This window comes from Equus quagga, chromosome 2 (assembly GCF_021613505.1).
Source record: "Equus quagga isolate Etosha38 chromosome 2, UCLA_HA_Equagga_1.0, whole genome shotgun sequence".
In the NCBI taxonomy this organism is placed as follows: domain Eukaryota; kingdom Metazoa; phylum Chordata; class Mammalia; order Perissodactyla; family Equidae; genus Equus; species Equus quagga.
This window is the reverse complement of record NC_060268.1, coordinates 94,127,695-94,150,974: the sequence shown is the minus strand read 5'-3', so window position 1 is coordinate 94,150,974 and position 23,280 is coordinate 94,127,695. Positions and strand designations below refer to the sequence as shown.

Below are 23,280 nucleotides of genomic sequence, written 5' to 3'. Positions count from 1 at the left end.
TGGGGACCAGTCTTAGGACACGAGGGGGCCGCTGCAGCTGGCAGAGAGGGGAGGGAAGGAAGGGCAGGAGCTTCGGGCGCCCGCAGATCTGCAGAGGCGCCTCGGGCTCGGGAGTGGCCGCGCGCGGCCGCAGCAGCTCCTCCTCCTGGAGCTCGGGCTCCGCCGCGCTCCGCGCGCCCAGGACGCGGCGGGCAGGCCCCCTAACGCCTGCTCGCGCAGCCGCGCGCGCCTCCGCCTCCCGGCCCGGCGGGGGCGCGCACTCGAGCATCGGGGGCGTGGCCTCTGGTGGGGCGTGGGCGTGGCCTCGGTGGGGCGGTGCCGGCGGCCGCGCGCGGCCCCGGAAGCGCCTTTCCCGGAAGGCAGGGGGGCGGTGCCAGGCTCGGGGCGGCCTCGGCGATGGCGGCCGGGCGGCGGGCGCTCTCTCCTTAGGCAGCCGCCTTGCCGCCGCAGGATGGCGTCGCTCGGGCCGACCGCTGCGGGCGAGCAGGGCGCGGGCGCGGAGGCGGAGGCGGGCGCCGCGGGGCCGCCGTCGCCGTCCTCCCTGGGGCCCCTGCTGCCGCTGCCGCGCGAGCCGCTCTACAACTGGCAGGCCACCAAGGCGTCGCTGAAGGAGCGCTTCGCCTTCCTCTTCAACTCGGAGCTGCTGAGCGATGTGCGCTTCGTGCTGGGCAAGGGCCGCGGCGCCGCCGCCGCCGCCGGGGGCCCGCAGCGCATCCCCGCGCACCGCTTCGTGCTGGCGGCCGGCAGCGCTGTTTTCGACGCCATGTTCAACGGCGGCATGGCCACCACGTCGGCCGAGATCGAGCTGCCCGACGTGGAGCCCGCCGCCTTCCTGGCGCTGCTGAGGTGAGCGCGCGCCGGGCCCGCGCCGCCGCCGGGGATGCTGCGGGAGGAGGCGGCTGCGACGGGGATGCCGCGGGAGGAGGCGGCGGCCCCGTCGGCGTGCGCTCGGCGCGGTCCAGCGGGGGCTTGTCCCCGGGCCTCGGGGACGGAGAGGCGGGAGGGACGGAGTGCGGGTCGCGTGGTCCTGATGGCCCCGTTGCCTGGGTTTTTGTTGGGGGAGGAGGATCGTTGAAAAGTCTTGTAGCACCGAGGGCTTTTTTTTTAAGCAAATAAATAATCTGGTTCCTTTTTCGTTGGCGTGTTAGTTGTCAGGCCCGGGAAAGGGAATGCCAGAGCAGCGAGTGCGGCTGCCCTGCCCCGCGCTTCCGCAGCAAGGTCACATTCGCTTGGAAACGAGTGCCGCCGTCGGTGGTGGGGTTTGCTTTTTGACTGTTGGAGGGGAGTGGAGTGACTCCTGATTGGTTTCATTTAATGGAAGGGAGCTGGTAGTTTGGCATTGTTAGCTTTTCGTCGCGAAAGTCCGATTGGGGAAGGATAGGCATTGTTTTCCACGATTTTACAAATGGGACTGAGGCCCAGAAAAGTCAAGTGACTTGCCCGAGGTGATGGAGCCCGCTCACACCGAGGACTCTGTGTGTCATTGGCCCCAAATGGCCTTAGCTGCCGGAGTAGAACGTGTTGTTAGTGGCCGAGCCTTGGGTGGTGCTGAGGCCAGAACAGGTGGGTCTGTGGAACAGACGGCAGTCTGCAGAGGCTCCATCAGGAAGATCATTAGGAAATTGGATACAAAGTTAACACAAGTAGAAAAGAAATGCTGGGATCCCGTTCACAGATGGATAAAGGACAGGATAGATAGCTTAGCTTAGGGAAAGGAGAGAATGCAGCTAATTAACAGAGAATGTTTAATCTCTAGTAATTAAAGAAGTGCAAATTAAAAGCGAAATACTTTTCTATTAACACTCCCCTCCCCTCCAGTTTTGGGAGGATGACATCAGATGAGCCCTCTGTGACAAAGGTGGGGGTAAAACAGTTTGGCACCGTAGGTTTTTTTATTCCCACAGGTAGGAAGTATTCAAGTACTGAAAAGATGTTCTGTACAAAAATATGTACAGCAGGATTATTTATAGTAGTGACACAGTAGTCAACTGGAGGGAATGGTTAGGTAAACAATGCTAGGGCGTTTGATGGAATGTCATGCAGCTACTAAGTATGACGAGGTGATAATATTCACATGGAAAATGTGTGTAATAAATAGCATTTGAGGCTGTGGGCACCATGATTAAAGAAACGGAACAAACATGTACCTAGAGATAAGAGTGGAAATGTACCAAAATGTGAACCGAAGTTGTGCTGGAGTGTTAAGATGGTGCTGCCTTTTTCTTTCTTCTTTTCTCTTTGATGCCCTTATTGTCTGTAATTTAGTTCAATTACATTTATAAAAGGGGGGTGGGGGAACAACTCAAAAGCTAGTTTCTAGGTCATTTTGGTTTTTGGTTTGAAGTTGACCAGGAGGATTGGTTATAGCTTGTTTAGATTTTCTAGACTAGAAGTATTTTAAAATGATCTGTTGGTCTATTTGCATTGTAATCTTCCCAGAGTGCTTGTTGAATTTGTTGATCCCTTTCTCCCTCCTTCAATATTGTAATGTTTGGAGGTGCGACCTTGAGAGCATTTTTAATACTGTCCCTAAATAGTGACAACCGGCTAAATTTGAGAGCCGCTGATAAAAAATATTGTTGGGTAGCTTTTTGCTTTAAAAATATTGAGGTTGCTAGGATAAGAATGTAGAGGGAAAAATGATTATTTCATATTTTCACCAAAGCTGTTAGTCAGTTTTTCCTGTCAATAGAAAATAAGTGAATTAATTTTAGAGTTCCTGAAATTTCCTTTGTCCTTCAGGTTCCAGTCGTTGTTCTATTCTGAAAGTGATGTCTGGACTGATTTTTAGCTTGGGAATTGGCTGGCTGTGAAACACAGATGCTGTGCCTACCTATTATTGTGTAACAAAAAGATGTCTCATAGTTAATATTTGCTGAGTTGAAAAAGCAGATTGGCTTGGTGGTACTTTTATTATGTCTGCAACTTGAATTAGTTAACATTACTCAAAGGCTTTTGAACTTGAGTTTGAAGCACTTTGAGAAACTACCCATTTTTATCTGCCTGACCTTTCAGTGATGTTCGTCAGTTGTTCATTTGAGAAACACTGTGTGCCTCCCTTGTGCCAGTCACTGTTTTAGATGTTGGATACAGCAGTGAACAAGAGAAAGTCCCTGCCTTCATGGAGCTTATAGTCCAGGGAGGAGAAACAAAGGTAGAATATCATGTCAAGTACTGATAAGTGTTTTGAAGAAAAATGGTCAAGTCATGAGAGAAGGAGCATTCTAAGCAAGGAGAAGCATGTTTAAGGCCCTATCTCCTCTTGGAGGAACTGCAAGAGTAAATCAGTGTATTGAGCAGAGTGGATGGGGGAACGGAAGGAGAAGATGAGGTCAGAAAGGTAGGCTGACTGGGCTCCTGCAGGCTGCCGAGCCTGTGGAAGGCCCGTGAGTGTCGTCCGGTGTGTGCCGGGAAGCCTGTGGAGGGCTCTGCACAGGGGAGAGAGATGACCTGATTTACATTTTGAAAACTCATTCCGGCAGCTGTTTGGAGATGAGGCCGAGGATGGAGTAAAATGGGCAGCAGGCAGTTGAATTAAGAGGCTTTGGCAGTAGTCGGGCAAGAGATGGTGGTGGGTTACACCAGGGTTGTAGGGATGGACTTGACGAGACGTGGTCCAATCCTGGATATAGTTTAAAGGTAGAACCAAGAAGATTTCCAAGACATCCAAGGAAGGATATGAGTAGACAGTTAGAAATATGAACCTGGGGGCTGGCCCCATGGCCGAGTGGTTAAGTTCGTGCGCTCCGCTGCAGGCGGCCCAGTGTTTCGTTGGTTCGAATCCTGGGCGCGGACATGGCACTGCTCATCAAAGCACGCTGAGGCAGCGTCCCACATGCCACAACTAGAAGGACCCACAACGAAGAATATACAACTATGTACCGGGGGGCTTTGGGGAGAAAAAGGAAAAAAATTAAATCTTTAAAAAACAAAAGAAATATGAACCTGGAGCTTAGGGAAAAGTCTCTTGCTGAACATGAATTTGAAAGTTAAGAGTGAGTGGTATTTAAACCATGAGACCAAATGAGCTTACCTAGGGAGGGAATGTAGATTGTGGAGAGAAAGGAGGTACACGAATGCCCCCTCGGGTCCTCCACCATGTAGAGATGTTGCCGAGGAGGAGGAGCATAGAATGAGACTGGGAGACAGCGGTCAGTGGAATTGGAGGGAAAGCAAGGAGCGTGGTGTCCTGAAAGGCAAGTTGAAGACAGCGTCCCGATAAAGAGGGAGTTGTCAACTAGGTTAAATGCTGCTGAGAGTTGGGTAAAATGAGCGCTGTGAATTGATTGTTGGTTTGACAAAATGGAAAACTATTGAAAACCCTGGAAAGAGTGATTTCAGCAAATGGATTAGAGCAGATTGGGGAGGAAATGGGAGGTGAGGAACTGGAGACAGCTAGTATAAATAATCCGCTCAAGGAGTTGTGTTGCAAAGAGGAACAGAGAAGTGGAGTGGTGGCTGGTGGGAAACGTTGGGTAACTGTTCCAGGCTTCTGTCTTGAGCCATCTTCTTCCTGTCTCCCATTAACCCACCCGTTCCGTACTCCCTCAGCCTTACTGCCAGACTTGTGCTCCGCTCCAGAACCCAGTTTGCAGCTGGACGTTCACAAGTGAGTGTCTAGTACCCATGCAGATGAACGTGTCAATGATAAGAATATCTAACGTTTGACCTAAAACTGGAATATACAGCTGTGTGCTGGGGGGCTTTGGGTAGAAGAAGAACTAAAAAAAAAAGAAGGTTGGCAACAGATGTTAGCTCAGGTACCAATCTTTAAAAAACAAAAATAAATATCTAACTTTTAAGGAATGTTTACTGTGTGCCTCTTACTGTTCCTCAGCACCTACGTGACCTCACTTAAATTTCAGAACAGTCTTTGAGGCAGGCACACTCATTATTATGCGCTGTATTAGTCAGCTTTTGCCACAATAATGCTGTAAAGCACCTCAAAACTGAGAGGCTTAAAAAAAAGCCCAGTCGTTTATTCTTGCTCATGAATATTCTTGCTCATGAATGTTCTTGCTCTGTGGGTCATTTGGGGATACACTTGGATGGCCATGGCTCCAAGCCGTAGTTTGATTCCAGTCTGTTCCACCTGTTTCTCATCCTTTTTGGACTAATCATGAAGATTCTACCACCTTCTCTTAGTTTTTTTTTTGGCATTTCTTCAACCAGATCACTGTCTTTAGACTTAACTCTGTCCATTTTTCACACTGTTAGCAAAGCACTCTCTCTAATATCCAGATATTCTCACATGGTTCCCCTGAATCTTTTAGTGACTTCTTTTTGCCTCTAGGGTGCGGTTTAAACACTTAGCAGATACACGAGACCTCTATGATTTGATCTCAATTTCTTCCCCTTCCTCCCCATCTACTCAGTGCCCCAACCCTCACTGCTGATGGCCTTTTTCATATTTCCACACCTGCCTGCTAAGGCTCCTTGCCTTTGTATGTCTCAGCCTTTCTGCCTTGAAGAGCTGCACACTTAATGCCTATACTTCAGACAGACCCCAGCCTCTCCCTCTTCTGTAGATCATCACTGAATTCCACCCCCAGGCAGATGTGTGCACTGCCTCACCTGGTCTCTCGTGGCAAGTTTTGTATCTGTTGCTGGAGAACAAAGCACTCCAACACGCAGCAGCTTACACGCAGTTTTGTCACCTTCCACGGTTGGCTAAGGGCAGCTGGCTGTGTCCCGGGGCCTCTCCTTCGGGTCTCCCGTGCACTCGTAGTCTGAGCGTGCTCGGGGCTGCAGTCATCTGGAGCTTAGACTCAGATTCTGGGGTGGCCCAGCCTTTTCCCCTCCCTGTGTAGCTTCTCCAGCAGATCTTTCCAGTAGGGTGGCTTGACTTGAACAGCTTATGGCTGCTGAGAGCGCAAAAGCAGGAGCTGCCAGGCATCCTCAAAGCTTAGGCCCCAGACTGGCATAATGTCACTTCTGCCACGTTCTCTTGGTTAAAGGGAGTCACACAGGACTAGCCCGAATTCATTATGGGACAAATCTACGTAAGGCCTTGGATAATCGGAGGTGTGATTTTTCGGGCCATTTTAGAGATTCGTTATCACCCTGTGCCTGATGTAGCATTCTGTTATAATTATGGCATTACTTTTTAATCATTTCATTGCCAAACCATAAGCTTTTTACGGGCAGAACTGTCTTTCCCATATTAGTATTTCTGGGACCTTTCACAGTCCCTGAAGTACAGTCCCTTAAATGTTTTTGAGTAAAATGAATGAATCAGAAGTGATACAAAGTTTCTAATACGTGATCTTGTGATTTTTATAGTTTACAATCCAGTTTTCACTTGAGTCTTTTAAATTAGATTAAATGTAACCTAAGTTTTGTCTTTTTGGAAAACCATTAATCTTTGGGGAGAAAACAGGAATAGTTTGACACTAATCATTTCTCTGTGCTCTTGTCCTTAGAGGTAGCGTATCAGAACTGAAATGTTTGCTTTAGATTACAAAGAATTGTGGTAGTGTCATTTTTAATTATATTTTTTAAACCTTGGCTTAAATTTTTTATTATAACAATTTTAATAATTAAATAGAATGTAGAGAAAACATGTAAGTAAAATATGAACCAAGATGACTCTTGGATTTTTTTAGTAGCTTTTTTTCTTCTTAGAAATGAAAATGGTTTCCCTCTCAATCTTGCATAGAAATGTCTGCTAAGTTGTCTAGTCAGTTAACATGTATTTATTAAGTTTTAGCCATGTGCCCACACTGTGCCTAGTGCTGTAGGAAAGATGTAGGGAAAAAAATATATGAGAAGCACAGAGTTCCTTTTCTTGTTGTTTATAGTACAGTATTTATCTCTAACTTGCATTGCTCCAAAAAGAATGTAAAATGTCTTAAAGAAACCCAAGGGTGAGAAATAAAACAGAGGCAAGGTGAAGCTAGTACAGGAATGCGTGCTGTAGGTAAGCCACAGATTTCGCTTTAATCTTTTCAGCAGCTAATGCAAACAGAGAAGCCTGGAGAGTCAGTTATAGTTCATAGTGTTCATCAGATTGAAAGCAAACCAGCTTCTTCGGAGAGGTACAACTCTATCTGATAACAAGACCAGTGAAAAAAGATTCCTGATGAGGTCCGCTCGTAAAGACGGCATTCTTGAAATGAACAATGTCCTCAATCTATGTCTTTAGATATAGATATTAGATGTTTCTTAAAAATATTCCTTGATATAAGCCAAAGGTATATTACCAAAGTGTAATTTAGTAAAAGCAATTTGAATGGGGCCGGGTATCTCATAGGATAGTCTAAAAACACAGTTCTTTCTATTCCTGGGTGGTTCTTCCCAACCTCTTTTCCTCTTCTAGAGCTCAGGTAGAAATTCGTCTAGGAAGCTTTTCCAGATCTCCCTGTCGGAGCCCCCAGTTATAGGCTTTCGAGAACCATGTACTTCAGCTTTATGGGACTTGTTTCCTTAAGTTTGAATCTCCTCAAATACAAAGGCAAATGGTAATAAAGGCCCCACACTTCTGCTCTATATTTTGTAACTCTAGTAATTTTTTCTTTAAAAAAAATTAGGGCAGATGTAAAGACCTCTTCCTACCTTGCCCTTAAAAGAAAAACTTCATAGATTACTAGTTCAAGAAGGGAACTGAGCATGATGTTAGCTTTCTCTCTCTCCCATTCAAAGTGATAATAAAGAAATACAAAAGACGATAATTGCATTACAGAGAAGAGAAGAAAGGGAGAGGGGTTGGAAGCCAACAACATAGAAAAGGGACAAAGCGGTTGGAAGCATGTTGATGAAATGGAGTGGATGAATCTGGAGCCCAGAATCCGGAGCATGAGGAACGGCAGTGGAGCTGGGGCTGCCTTTGCTGGCAGGACCCGATTCCGTCAAGGATCTAGGCTGGGAGTTGGTAGTGAGGAGGGTGAAGATGAGAAGGTAGGGCTAAAACCATGGGAATTGGTTTAAAGCCTGCTTATAGAACATCCCTTAGCCAGCTCTTGCAGACTAACTCCCGCTGACAACGGACAGGCTCCTCTTTAAAGAAACCGAAAGGCTGCCTGGGGAGACCGAGGCTGCTGGGATGGCTTACAGACTCAGGGTAATGGCGTTGAGGGGGGTCCCTGACCCAAAGGCTGAATTTCCAGTCTAATGCAAAGTGCCAGGTAGCAAGCCTCCCACATACACAGAGCTCCCAGCCACCCGTTCCATTTTGGAGATGGTTTAGGAAAACAGACCTACATACACAACAGCAAAGAAAACATACCAGCTACCAGGAGACTGAACTGGAGACGATCATTACTCATTGTTGCAAGGAACATCAGAACATGAATGACGAAGACCAAGAACAGCCGATCCTCAAGGAAATAGGTAATTCAGGGAACAGAGGAAACTTTTAAAACTGGTTAATATCATCTTGGAGACTTGAGAACATTTTTGCATCCATAAAACTGAGACATTGCTGTGGAGGAAAAAAGGGATCAATCAAGAAAGAAGCAGGAATTCTTAGAAATTTAAACATGATTTGCTGAGGAGAAAAAGGAAAGGGCTAGAAGATGATGGCAAGGAAATGTAAAACGCAGAGGAAAATAGAAAAAAGGAGCAATATAAAAATAAATAGCTAACATTGAGGCTATTTGTCAGGCACTGTTCAGAACACTTTATGAATTTTAATTTATATTAATCCTAACCAGAGCATTGTGAGGTGGATACTGTTAACACTTTTCAGAGAGGAACAGGATGGTGATAGCTTGTTTAAAGTCGCATAGCTGCCAAGTGGTGGAACAGCTCAAACCCAAGCCTTGTCCTCTTGAGTCCACACACATTAGCTCCGCCGAGCCTGGTGGGCCTGGTGGCACTGTGGCCCTGGATGCGGTCAGACCCGGCAGGGGTGTGTTGTGGTAGACGGCTCCTGTGTTGCCCCAGCCTGTTTCCCCATCTGAAAATGCAGATAACAGCACCTACCTTCCTTGTGGGAGGGTTAAATGAATTGGCATCTCTCACATGGTAGACACTCAACAAATGCTGATTTTCTCTCTTTTCTTTTTATTTGTCCCACTTGCCGTGACACCAAGGGCCTGTGGGTTACTTGATTTTTAATTCCGTGGGCCCCTCACAGAGTGTGGCATGTAAGGTTAAGCCAGTGTTATGAGGGTGATGCAGACCACGAGTGGAATCTCTAAAAGGTTTTGGAAACAGTATTTTGAAACAATGTAATCTTGGAAAACAGCAAGCCTTCATTTGGACCTGAGATGTGGAGGAGGATGAGAATGAGCAGCCTCCACTTGAGGCCCTTGTCAGGACAGCGATACTTCTTAGAGAGTGCCAGCATTTGGTCAGGGCGGGAAACGGGCTCAGGCTTCATCTTGGGTGGTGATGAGGCCACAAGAATAAAAAAGGAGGAAATGGAAAGGTGGATGGTCAGAACACGGAGTAGAACTGACTTTCCTTGCGCACTTGCCTGTAACGGCATGTTCTGAAAGAAGGTAATGAATTTTCTTAAACACTTCTTTTACCACTTGGGCCCTGGAAATGTAAGTGTAATAAATGTTCTAATATCTTTGGCATCGCTAAAATGAAATAGTCGTTCTTAATGACATACTTCTCCAGCCCCCTTGGCTGTCCTGAGTATAGTTGAGAACTGGGCCACTGAGGAGCAGGCCCTTGGGCCTCTTCAGGGTCTCTGAGGAGCCACAGAGGGGGCCTGAGTTGCGTGTAAAAGCCCTGGGATGGTTTAGCAAGAACTGCCCGGGCCTCCTTGAGACTCTCTGCTTTATCTGTAGTTCTGTGAAGCTGAATTATCTTAGTGACCTGGCAGTTAGAAGCAGCGAACTGGGGGAAGGCAGTATTGGGCTGGTAGTATTTTGGGAGAAGATTGGACCTAAATACCCCAAAGCACATAGCAACACGTGGTCGTTTAAGATACTGTTAAATTGTTTATTCTCCAAAGCCCCAGTACTCTAGTCTTTCTCATAATGCTAATTCTGGGATAACAATGAAAGGTTAAAAGATTCTCAGAATAAGAAGACACCATTATCAGAAAATAAATGAATGTTTTGACATTTAAATATGTGAACTTCAGCCGTCTGTAGGTTTGCTTAAGTAAACCTCCTTTGATGAGGGAGAGAGAAGGGAACCACTGCGTCCTGAGCTGCGCAGGGGGCTAAAAGACCTCTGCATATTTGCCTCAGAGACACGAGTCTGTCTCATGATCTTCAGTTTTGTCTGTAAAATGGAGACCACCTGCCTCTCGGGACTGAGCAAAGATAGGATGAGGTGACGTGTGTGTAAATACCCTGCAAGTCTGATGTGCGTTTCAGGTTATTTTTCAGTTTGCTCGTTATCTTTTAAAATATTCCTCAGAGGTTTAACTCTGATGACTTGCCTATCAAAAACCTTACTGACCGGGCCAGCCCCATGGCTGAGTGATTGGGTTCGCACACTCTGCTTCTGCAGCCCAGGGTTTCCCTGGTTCAGATCCCGGGCTCAGACATGACACCGCTCATCAGGCCATGCTGGGGCGGCATCCCACATTAGCACAACCAGAAAGACCTACACCTGTACTACAGCTGTGTACTCGGGGGCTTTGGGGAGAAGAAGAAGAAAAAAAAGATTGGCAACAGATGTTGGCTCAGGTGCCAATCTTAAAAAAAAAAAATTACTGACCACCTTTGCAATTTCTAATTGCTTTCCAGATTTCTATATTCAGATGAAGTTCAGATCGGCCCAGAAACAGTGATGACCACTCTTTATACTGCTAAGAAGTATGCAGTCCCAGCCTTGGAAGCACATTGTGTGGAATTTCTCACGAAACATCTTAGGGCAGATAATGCCTTTATGTTACTCACTCAGGTAAGTAAATGTAGCTAAGGTATATATCACTGTAGCTTTAAGAATTGAGTTTAACTATATATGAATGTTTAGTGTTTCCTGGAGAATTAGTTCTAGATCATTATTTTAAAGTATATGTAATTATTCTTATAATACCATTCAGGGGACCATATACAGTTCATGTGATTTTGGAATAGAAAAGCAGGTTAGAGTTAATACAGTATCATCCAGGTAGAGAGACCAAATCCTTATGTGAGTGGGGTGTTAGGACTCACAGTTCTGTAGCTATTTAGGATTGGAGATGGCATTAGGATCTCGTGTCATTACCTCGTGACTGAGGTGCGAAAGCAGGAGGTTTTCTGGACATCTGTGTTGTCAGTTTTTGGTGTTGGATCTGAAGTCAAGGTTGAGTATTTCGAGTCCAGAAAGGTTCTAAGATTTACCTTTGGACTTGTGTTTGTGAGCTTGCTCACCTGCTCCTGGAGGATTGAGAATTTAGGGTTATGGGAAGTATTCTGTCTCTGACATTCACAGTTTTCACTGAGTGCAGTGTGCATACAGAAAAGTGCACGTATCCTAAGTGTACAGTCTGATGAATTTTCACCAACTGAACACACCTATGCAACCAGTAACCAGCCCTTAACGTACACTATTTAGCATTTGTTAAAGGCCTTTAATCTGAGCTTTACACTTTAGATTCAAGTATATTGCTGTTTTTCTTTTTAGACGATGTTATAATACCCTTGTACAAGTTGTTTAAAAATTTCCAAGCTAGCCTCTAGCCACATGTTATGGATTGAATTGTGTTCCCCAGAGTCCATGTGTTGAAATCCTAGTCCCCGGTACCTCAGGATGTGACCTTATTTGGAGATAGGGTTTTTATAGAGGTAAGCAAGTTCAAATGAGGGGGAAAAATTCTAAGCTGATAATAAGTAATCCTGTTAAATATTAGTACTAGAAATAATCATGGGTGTTCCCTAGCTCAACCCTCTCGTCTTCCAGATAGAAAAACTAAAACCTGGGCTAATTAGCCACCTGCCCAAAATCTCATTAACAGGCTAGGTGGGGCCAGAGCCCAGGGCTGTGTTTCCCAGTTCTGCATTCATTCTGTCATAGAAAATGTCTGATGGCACCATTTGGGTTTTTTTTAAGTCTTCTGTCATCAAGTATTTGTAGTTACAGAAGAAGGAACATGCTGGTGTCACCTTTTCTTGGACATAATCACAGAACTCCGTGTCTGTATATGTGGGATGCCAGACACTGAGCTGGTCTTTTTACGTGTTATCACATTTTCTCCTCACTACAGCTCTGAGGTATTGTTTACTCTTATCCCCATTTTACAGGTGAAGAAATGGAAGCTTAGAGAGGTAAATATATAACATTAGACAGCAAGTGGTAAAACTAAGGTCTCAACTTTAAACCAAGAGTTCTTAAGGTGTGATGATATTGATGATGATAATAGCAAAATGTATTGAGTGATTACTGTGTGCCAGGCGCCTTCTCAGTGTTTTGTATGCATTAATTCCTTTAATCACCACAATAACTTTAGGAGGTGTAGGTGTTGTGGTAAAGGTTTTCTCATTATCCCCATTTTATAGATAAGGAAATTGAGGCACAGAGAGGTGAAATAACCTGACCAGGGTCATATCAGTAATATGCGATAGCTCCCTGCTTTTTTTTCCTCTTTTGAATTTGTGATGAAAACCTAATAAAGAAGTTGATATTATTAAGATTCCTTACTGTCCAAGGGGTTTTATTGTGTGTAGAGAGGATCACTTAACTACTTTTATAGAAAAAGTTCAGTCATAAAATTCAGAAACCAATAAATTAAACTTCGACAATTAAAATACACTTTCTAGTTGAGTAGGTCCAAGGAGGATCTGAGAGTCTGCGTCTCTCACAGGCTCTCAGATGATGCTGGTGCTTCTGGACCACACTTTGAATAGCAAGGGTTAGCAGATGTCACTGTGAGGGAAAAGGAACTTTTCAGGGCCTTGTGTGTCTGAGAACCCAATTTTATTCCACATTTTTCGTTGATAGGATCAGGTGAATTAGCCCACAAATTGTCTTGTGAGCTTCTTGTTCCTGTCAAGTAGCTCATTTGAACTGAGCCAGTTATTTACTTGAAAGGACCTATGCCGGCTTCACTGTAAAACAGAGTCAGTATCTTGTACCAGAATGATTTATAGGGGGGAAACTCTTTTTTTCTTTTCTCTCTTTTTTTTTTTTTTTGCTGAGGAAGATTACCCCTGAGCTAACACCTGTGCCAATCTTCCTCTTTTTTTTGCTTGAGGAACATTAGCCCTGAGCTAACATCTGTGCCAGTCTTCCTCCACTTTAGATGTGGGTCACCGCCACAGCATGACTGACAAGTGATGTAGGTCTGTGCCAGGATCCAAACCTGCAAACCTGGGCCACTGATGCGGAGCATGCCAAACTTAACCACTATGCCACAGGGCTGGCCCTGAAAGACATTTTTTATGAAGTGATACAATCATAGTGATATTTTATCAGAGATAATGCTAGACTCAAACTAAATTTGGAGAAAATCTATTTTACTTTAAGTAGCAACAATAGATTCCATAGGAAACTTGATATTGCCTGTGTAATCTGAGTGACTGAAACATTGCTACTCTGAATAGAATAATTTTTACAAAAAATTGTTTTTCCTAGAGTGAAAGATCAATTTTTGTATGAACACTAAAAATATAGTTGGCCATTAAAATATCTGTTGATACTAGAATTTCACTTGTTAAAAATGTACTATTTTTCATATTTTAAAAGTACGTTAACTATGATCCTAGACTAGATCCCATGCTAGAAGAAAAAGTGTTACAAAAAACATTATTGGGTCAACTGAGAAAACTGAAATACAGACAGATTAGATAAAAGTATTGTGGCGTTCTTCACCAAAGTTAATCACTGTGGTTATATAAGAGAACGTCCTTATTCTTAGGAGATAGACAAAGAAGTGTTTAAGGGCAGGGGCTCCGACACCTGTACTTTGTTCTCCATGGCTCAGGGCGCTCCTCAATATATGAGTGCGTGTGCACGTGCCACACACACACATATTCTTGCCTGTTTTCTTATACGCTGCTTATCTTGATCCTTAATAAAACCTCTAGGTTAAATAAGGCAGACGTTATTATCCTATTTATATATGCATGTATACATTAGATGTGTATACACGCACACACAGAGAGCAAATGATAAGACAAATCAGGCAAAATGTTAGATAACATTTAGATGGGTAAATATGGCTAAAGGGTATATGGGTATTCTTTTTACTTCCAACTTTTCTGTAAATTTGAAATTATTTCTAAATAAAAAAGTTTATAAGGGAGAATTGCATGAGTTAATATTAATACAGATTTTATATTATTTAGAGCTAAAGTTTACTAAAAATTTGACTAAGCAAATTAATATAAACAAGCTCAGTATATAATCGAAGAAGAGCATTTCAAATGTATTTATTCTATAATTTTAAGAAACGTTCTACTAATTTAAAAATATATACTTTTATACAGTAAATATAATTATATATCATATATAATATATATATGTTTTAAATTTAAGCCAGTGTGTTTAATGCTGTCCTCTCTCCCCCATAAAATACATGGTAACTGTTTAGGTTAGGGATGTTTATCGTTTGTTCAGTAGCATCTGAGTTACTAAATCCTTTGAAAGTGAATTTTACTCTAAGATTAAATGAAGAGTCATCAGCCATGCCAAATTAATGGTGTCGTTTATGGTATGGCTAATTGGCGATATTCTCAGCAGGTTTCTGCATGACCCAGCATGAGTACCTCTGTGCATTTCGTGTTTGTCCCTGCTGTTAAATGTAAACAGAGCTGACCCTGGGCCAGAATGAAAGACTGGTCATTGGCAGACCTGTCATCATGTCTCCTTTTTCAGTGGAGATGGTTTTCTAAAATCTCATTTGAGTTTGGATTCCAGTCTCTTCCTCCCCCGACCCCTTGGCTTTTAAACTTGTTTTTTTTGAATTATAATATGCAGCCTGATAAAGCACATATTATAAGCTCAACTTCAACTTCTGACTTCTGAAGACCTACATAAGCTTTGCTAAAATCGTGCAGTATATACTCTCTTGCTCGATACCTCCTGTGGCTGCTTTTGCTTGTCATTGTGGGATTCATCCATATCGTTGTGTGTAGTTGTAGGTCGTTCATTCTCATTGTTGTGTAATATTCCATTGTGTGAATTTATTTGCTCTTCTGTTGTTAGACCTAGTTTTTGCTTAGGTTCCCAGAGCTTTCATGCTCTAAAATTCTTTTGCTTCATTCTCTCCCCCAATCAAAACAGGAAATGGAAAAAAAACCCTGATCTGTTTGTCCTGGTATGCTTGACAACTGATATTATCGTTTAGTGAAAAGATCATAAGACTTGACTTTAAGTACTGGCTTTGCAGCATAACTAGCTAGATGATATTAGGTAAATCAGTACCCCTCTCTGAGCCTCTGTTTCTTCATGTGGAAAATGGGATGATAATGTCTGCCTTATCTAACCTAGAGTGTTCCTTAGGATCAAAATAAGTAATGTGTAAGAAACTAGACAATGTACAGTGACGTGTCGCTTAATGATGGGGATATGTTCTGAGAAATGCATCGTTAGGCGATTGCGTCATTATGTGAACATCATAGAGTGCACTTACACAAACCTAGATGGTGTAGGGGCTGGCCCTGTGGCCAAGTGGTTAAGTTCGCGCGCTCCGCTGCAGGCAGCCCAGTGTTTCGTTGGTTCGAATCCTGGGTGTGGACATGGCACTGCTCATCAAACCACGCTGAGGCAGCCTCCCACATGCCACAACTAAAAGGACCCACAACGAAGAATATACAACTATGTACTGGGGGGCTTTGGGGAGAAAAAGGAAAAAAAATAAAATCTTAAAAAAAAAAAAAACCTAGATGGTGTAGTCTGCTATATGCTACTGATCTTGTGGGTCCACCGTCATATATGCGGTCCGTCATTGACCGAAACGTCAGTATACAGTGCATGACTGTGTATATAAGCATATGAAAATAGAAATAACAGGGTTGTTAGTGGTGCTGCGAATTTGTTGTTATCTCAGCAGAGCATTTGTGCTTTTTTGGCTTTTCGTTTCTGATTGTGGAATGAAAATTTTTAAGAATATATAGACATTATAGTTGTATTTTAAGTAAGTGTTTTTATGTAATTTGTAATTATAACTCTTTACAGTATTGACTTTGAATATGTACAGCCTGAAGGTAAAATAACTATGAAAATAGAATAACTATCTTTTTATGTTTAGGCTCGATTATTTGATGAACCTCAGCTTGCCAGCCTTTGTCTAGACACAATAGACAAAAGCACGATGGATGCAATAAGTGCAGAAGGGTTTACTGACATTGATATAGGTAAGTTCACTATGAATTGAAATTTTGCCCTTTAAGTACAGTAATGCCTTACTAGTCAGCCTTCTTGGTGGACAAACTTTTTAAATTAGTGTTTTTTCGAAATGTTTTAAGTCTGCTTCTTTAAGAGTTTTGCTTTCTTTGTTTTGGTGAAATATTCCTGAAAGTCTTAACTACATCATTGCCTTTTAAAAGATATTAAATCAAATAAATATTCTTTGAATGCTCGCCATATGCATGACTTTACACTAGGGTCCGTCTAGAAATACAAAGAGTAAAATGTGATTTTTCTTAAGGAAACTATCATCTAATTGGAAAATCAAGGAGCAAGTATGTAAAAGTTAAGATTTAAGACCTAATGGAAGACACGGCATAGGGCAAATGTGATTTTTGCCTTTTCTGAACTAGATGCATAGAAGATAATTACCTTGGAAATCCGTAGCATGGAGAGATTCCCTCAAATGGGAGTAGTGTCAGGAAAATCTTGACAGAAGAGGTGCTGACATGGGCTCAAAGAAGGGATAGTATTTGAATAACGAAGAGGGAAGTGGAACTGCATGAAGAGGGTATGTGGAGGAAGGGAGCTGTGAGGCAGGTCAGAGCCAGGCTGTGAAGGACCGTCTAATGACGGGAAGGCGTTTGAATTTTGTCCTGTAGGAGAGTAGAGCAAGCTGATCCAGGCCTATGGCTTTAAATATTATCTTCATCGTGAGGAAGCCAAAATGTAGATCCTCAACCCTGTCCTCTTCTGGGCTCCAAACTTAGATCCCCAGCCATTTACTTAACATCTTCATTGGGAGATTTTTTAGGCATTTCAGACAACACAGCTAACAGGGAGCCGTTGATTCCCCCACTCCCTGTCAAGTTTTTTCTGTTTCTTTCCAATTTTTTTCACTCTCAATGACACCAGCATGCATCTGATTTCTCAAGCCAAAAACCTAGAAGTTATTCGTAATTATTTTCATTCTTTCATACCCCATATGCAGTTTATCAGCAAGTGCTCCCGGCTGTACTTTCAAAACGCATTCTGAATCTGACCGTTTCTTACCATGTCCACTACTGCCAGCTAGTCTAAGCCACTCTTCTCTTTCACCTGGATAACCTCTGTGGTGCCCTGTTGTCTCCTTGTTTCCATCCATACAGTCCATTCTCTACACAGCAGCAGATTTACATCCTAAATCATATGGTATCACCTCCTTAATTCCAGTGTGTTCCCACTGCAGTTGGAATAAAATTCAAATTCCTTACAAAGCTTAAAAGACCCTACATGACCAGGCCTTGTATTAGTGAGGGTAGGCCAGGCTTGGCTGTGATAACAAATAGACCCCAAAAATGCACGCTCAACACGTTTGCATGAATAAACCCAAAAATGCTACTGGCTCAGGCACAATAGAAGTTTGTTTCACACTCATGTAACAGTCCCAAGACTGTTACTGGCCAGCAAGGAGCTGTCTTCCATCTTGTGGTTCTGCCATTCACTAGGGCCTAGTTACTATCTGTGTCTCGGTGGTAGACGGGAGAAAACATTTGCAGGAAAAACACCCACATGTTAAAAGCTTTGACCTTGAAATGGCACCCTCATTTTGGCTCTTATTTCATTGTCCAGAATTCAGTCACGTGATCCCACCAAACTTTGGAGGAGGCTAGGAGATGTGGACTAGTCACATCTCAAGAAGAAGAGAGAACAGGTTTTTTGTAAACAGCTGGCAGTCGCCACCAACCTGTCTGCATCTGACCCTATCTCCTGCCATTCTCCCCCTCATCCACTGTTGGGTATGCACTGGCCAGGGTTATTTCTGTTTTCAGCCTTTGTATTTACTGTTCCTCCTCATTGCACCTTTCCTCTCGGAATCCCTGTGTGGCTTCTTCCTTTAATCATTCAGATCTCAGGCTGGATGAGACCTGAGAGAGACATCTCAGACCTACTTAGTTAAAGGAGGCACCACGTTCTCCTAAACAGTCCCTGTTTGTTACTCTGGTTTATTCTCCTCATAATGCATGTCACTGTCTGAAATTCTTCTTTGTCTCTGTGTGTTTATGTTGATTGTCGCTCTTTAAAGGCAGGGACTTTGTCTAGTTTCTCACTGTATCTCTAGCACCGAAGAGAGTAGAACATAGTATGTGTTCAGTTAATATTTGTTGACCAACTGGACTGGCTGACTGTGTCTAGAATGTTGCCTTTCCTTCCCACCTTGGCTCATTCTCACTCAGTCTTTCTTTTCTTTTTTTTTTTTGAGAAAGATTGGCCATGAGCTAACATCTGCTGCCAATCCTTCTCTTTTTGCTGAGGAAGAGTGGCCCTGAGCTAACATCTGTGCACATCTTCCTCTACTTTATATGTGGGACGCCTGCCACAGCAGGGCTTGATAAGCTGTGCATAGGTCTGTGCCTGGGATCCGAACTGGCAAACCCCGGGCCGCAGAGCATGGAAACTTAACCACTACACCACCAGGCCAGCACCTTCACTCAGTCTTAATGTCTTGGCTCCACTTATACTTCTGCATTGACTGGTTTCTTAAGAACTGACACCCCACCCTCTTCCATGACACTTGGTATATTCCTCTGTCATGATAACATCCCATTGCTAGTTTGCCTGTCTGTTGCATGGTACCTTAGGCAGGATTCATGCTCATCTTGCGTTATCCTGAAAAGCAGGCACTGGCTTGGGTTCTTCCCCAGTAGACAGCATGTGCCGTTGAATGTCTAAGTTACTGGGTGTTTGAAGCATTGTTTAGTCTTAATTTCTTTCTCCTTGAGGAGTTCTCAAGTGCCACATTTGTACTTCAGTCTACTCTCAGTTGAAATAATACCACCTTCATCTGGGTGACTTACTCCTGGGGGTTGTTTTGTAAATAGCTCCAGTGTTAAGCAGGCCAAGGGAACCTGGGAATACCCTATAAATGTTTGTGTATTTGATTTGACTCACAGTTCTTTATATTAGAATCCAGTATGATCTTTATAAAACATAATCTTTTGTTTTTATGATCTTTATTAGGCTCTCAGCTATAATTTCTTATCATAACATATCTGCCAATAGAAGACCTCTGTTTCCACCCCATAGTTGTTTGCCTCAAATGTACTTATTAAAAATTGGGAATGAGAGAGAAGTCTAGGAGCTGAGAGAAAGAAGGGCCTGGCTTCAGGAGCTTTTTTACAGCTGTCCTAGATTCTGGGGGTGCTTTTTCTGCTCTGGGATTGGAACGTGTGTTCTGGAGGGATGTGCTTACCAGTTTGCAAGTAGGGAGACACTGTTTAAACACTCTCTCATAGCTTTTTGCTAAAGAAGAAGATAATACGTCACACTGATAGACCAAAATGAATTCACATTATGCCAAGGGCAGTGTGATGTGCCCCTTTTTTGGTCCTATTTTAAGATTCTGTGTTGACGTTTCCTGAAGTTATTAGCATACATGGTAGAGACGTGTAGGTCCAAAGTCGTCTGTTTTCCCTTGAGTGAGTACACGTTGTGGTCATTTTGTAGTCCTAATCCTCCAGGTACTGAGGGATCGTGGTTCACGTTCATTAACTTGGGAAGAGGCTTCGTGGAGCCTTAGTTTATACTTGTCTCTTCAGCTACAAGAGAAGGAAAAAAAGCTGATTTTCTTTTTCAATTATGTTTAACCTGTTCATTTTTAACGTATTGTTGACCCCCTGCTGTGTTCTGGGGACCGTGCTATCTTTGCTGGACTCATAGCTATGTTTGATATTGACCAATATTTGCTTCTAGTATGAATGTGTGGGCCATTGCAGAGTAGAATGTTTTTAAAATAAATTTTTCTTAGATGTGTATTTCTGGGTAATTTAATCATATTTAATGTTTTCATTGATTGCTGCTATATATAAGTATGCCATCCTCCTTTTTATTTAAATTAAATTAAATTTGAAGTATAACTGTTAGGTATTTTATGATACTGCCTATTTGCCTATTTTATCAAGGTTTTTTTTAGAAAGGAAGATTTCATGTGTGTAATTTTCTTTTTATTTTTGAAGTTTTTTTTTCTCCCCAAATCCCCCCAGTACCTAGTTGTATATATTTTAGTTGTGGGTCCTTCTAGCTGTGGCATGTGGGATGCTGCCTCAACATGGCCTGACGAGCGGTGCCATGTCTGCACCCAGGATTCAAACCAGTGAAACCCTAGGCCGCCAAAGCGGAATATGTGCACTTAACCACTCAGCCACAGGGCCGGTTCATGTGTGTAATTTTCCTGTACCTCTAGAACCATCTTTTTTTAGAACCAAGGTATTTATTTTAGCCGTTTGAGAAAGAGATCTAAAACATATTTTACTTCACCTGCCTTTGTTAAGCGATGTGTATCGGCTATAGTTGAGGCTGCTTGTGATTATTGGTGCCCGTTACCATGAGTATCAGTTATTGCACAGTGAAGCCGCAGGCCTCTCTAGTGTTGTTTCTTCTTGTTGTTTTTAATATCTTTCTCTTTGCATAAAAGACTCTTGACTGTGGTGCTTTTCAAGTTCTTATGTCTCCTTTTCACAAATTTCCTCTCTTCTCTGTCCCTGTTAGATTTCAGCCTATTATTTCATTTTAGTATGTTGGCCTCTAAAAAAGCCTCTTTCTCTGAGCTTACTGCTTCTGATCTCCTGTAGCTTAAAAATAACTGGCTTATTTTAATTTTGCCTGTGATAAGAGGGAAAGGTTTCTGAGTGAGGGCCTGAGGTGCAGGCATGACACTTATACTTGGGTGTCAGATGGGTATTTCAAACTTCTTATGTCCAAAATTAGGCTTGAGATCTCCCCTAACCGCCCCCTCCCCGAACCTGTTCCTCCTCATCTCGGTTGATGATGCCACCGCATCCCCCCATTGCTTAGACTATCAACTTTGGAATAATCCTTGACTCCCACTGTTGCCACCTGTGTCCAGTCTGTTAGGAAATCTCATTGAGTCTTCTTCAGAATACATCCTAAATCTGCTCATTTTCTACCACCGGCTCCTGGTCCGGGCCACTGTCACCTCTGAGCTGGCTCAGTGCAAGAACTCCTAACTGATCTTGCTCCCACTCTTGTCTCCACTCATTTCGTCTCAACACAGCTGCCAGGGTGATCCTTGTAGAACATAAAGTGTCCCAGCTCACAGCCTTCCAGGGCTTCCCCTTTCACTCAGTAAAAGCAGAACCATCTACAGGGTGCTTCAGCACTGTACCCCATTTCCCCCATGTTTCGGGCCCCATTGCCTCCTACTTTTCCCTCTTGCCCCTCCGCTCTATTCCCACTGGCCTCCTGGCTGCTGCTCAGATAGGCCAGGCACACTTTCACGTGAGCGCCTCCACACTGGCAGTCCTGGAATGCTCCTTCTCTTTAGGTGTCTGTTTGTCTTATTCCCCCTCACCTCCTTCAAGTCTTAGCTCGCCTGAGGCCTACCCAAACTATCCTATTTTATTATTATTATTTTTTTTGTGAGGAAGATTGGCCCTGAGCTAACATCTGTGTCAGTCGTCCTCTATTTTATGTGGGATGCTGCCACAGCCTGGCTGCCCACAAGAGGCACTAGGTCCATGCCCGGGATCCGAACCTGTGAACACAAGCTGCCAAAGCAGAGTGAGCAAACTTAACCACTATGCCACTGGTCTGGCCCCCAAACCATCCTGTTTTAAACTGCACTTCTGATCCCCCTAGCCTGCTATTTTTTCCTAGATTTATCACCTAACATACTACAGTTTACTTAAGTTTATTTAATCTGTTCCCCCCCCCCCCATTAGAATGTAAGCTCCCTGAAGGCAAGGGATTTTTTACTTTCTGTTCCATGATCGATCCTCAGTGTTTGCAACAGTGCCTGGCACATAGTGAGTGCTTCGTGAGAAATATTTGCTGAATGAGTGAATGAGTTGTATTCTGTAGACTTTATGAATTTATGTATGTTACTAATTGGAGGCTTTTTCTTTGACTTATTATTAATCTTGTTCTGGATATTTGAGTTTGCTTGATAAATTGCATGAATATATAAAATATATCTAAGCTTCCATGTATGGTAAGTAATAGGTTGAACGTTAACCTCATAGTAATTTTTTAAAGAAAACTTCGCAGTATTTTTGCAAAAAAAATTTTGCAATAAAGAAAAATATTAATTCTTTGATATTTTTAATTATAGTCTATAGTTTTAAGTATTGAACCTTTTATTGAGATTTAAAAACTTAATATATGTAAGCATGTTTTTCAGTATTGTTTTGTTAAAGAGCAAAATATTCCTAATTTGATTTATTTTTGCGTTTTACCTATAGACACACTCTGTGCAGTTCTAGAAAGAGACACACTTAGTATTAGAGAAAGTCGACTTTTTGGAGCTGTGGTACGATGGGCAGAAGCGGAATGTCAAAGACAACAATTGCCGGTGACTTTTGGAAACAAACAGAAAGTTCTAGGAAAAGCACTGTCCTTGATCCGGTTCCCACTGATGACCATAGAGGAGTTTGCAGCAGGTATGGCTGTGACTTGACCAGAATGCATGTGGAACTGTTTTAATGGGCAGGCGGTCAGTCTCCCCTGCGAGAGAAGGAAAGAAGCTGTTTGTTGAGTACTAGTCGTTCTTCTAATCCCGTGATACATGAAGGGTGTTTGTGTGTGTAATTTGGTTTAATTCTCCAAATAGCCCCTCAAGATAATATTATAGGTTATATGTGTTATACATTTAAAAAATATATATATTTTATATTTTTGAAATGTCATATATTATAAATACATAAAAGTTATGTATTTTGTAGGTTAGAGGACTGAACCCGAGAGAGGTTAAGTGCCTTGCCTAAGGTTGTAATGACAGATGTTTCTGGTTCTCAGAGTTGGTGCTTCTGATTTAAAATCAGACAGACCTGGTTTTGAATCTTAGTTCTATGACCAGTTCTCATTACCATATCAACATTGAGTATTATCTACTTTTAAGTCATGGCCAGGTTGATTTAAAAGAAAAAATATCTCATGCTTGTTTAAAGTTATATTTCTTTATGTTTATTGGCCATTTGTATTTTTTTTGTAACATTCATGACTTATTCTCTTGGGGTTTTCAATTTTTTTTTACTGATTTATCATATATGTTTCAATTTGCTCCGAAGTTTTTGTTTTTGCTGGTCAGAATCAATGTTTGTTTTTTCT

General features: G+C 42.9%; 1 protein-coding gene across 1 annotated transcript in view; it reads left to right on the top strand.

Annotated features, from left to right (window-relative positions):
• The first annotated feature begins 357 nt into the window (after positions 1 to 357).
• The window catches only part of BTBD1 (BTB domain containing 1), a 38,180-nt gene continuing 15,257 nt past the window's right edge, over positions 358 to 23,280 (top strand). Inside the window, exons 1-4 of the mRNA XM_046653864.1 lie at positions 358 to 846; positions 10,653 to 10,809; positions 16,079 to 16,184; positions 22,416 to 22,613. Of these exons, the coding sequence (XP_046509820.1) occupies positions 452 to 846; positions 10,653 to 10,809; positions 16,079 to 16,184; positions 22,416 to 22,613 (856 nt within the window). The 5' untranslated portion in view covers positions 358 to 451. The remainder of the gene's footprint in view (positions 847 to 10,652; positions 10,810 to 16,078; positions 16,185 to 22,415; positions 22,614 to 23,280) is intronic.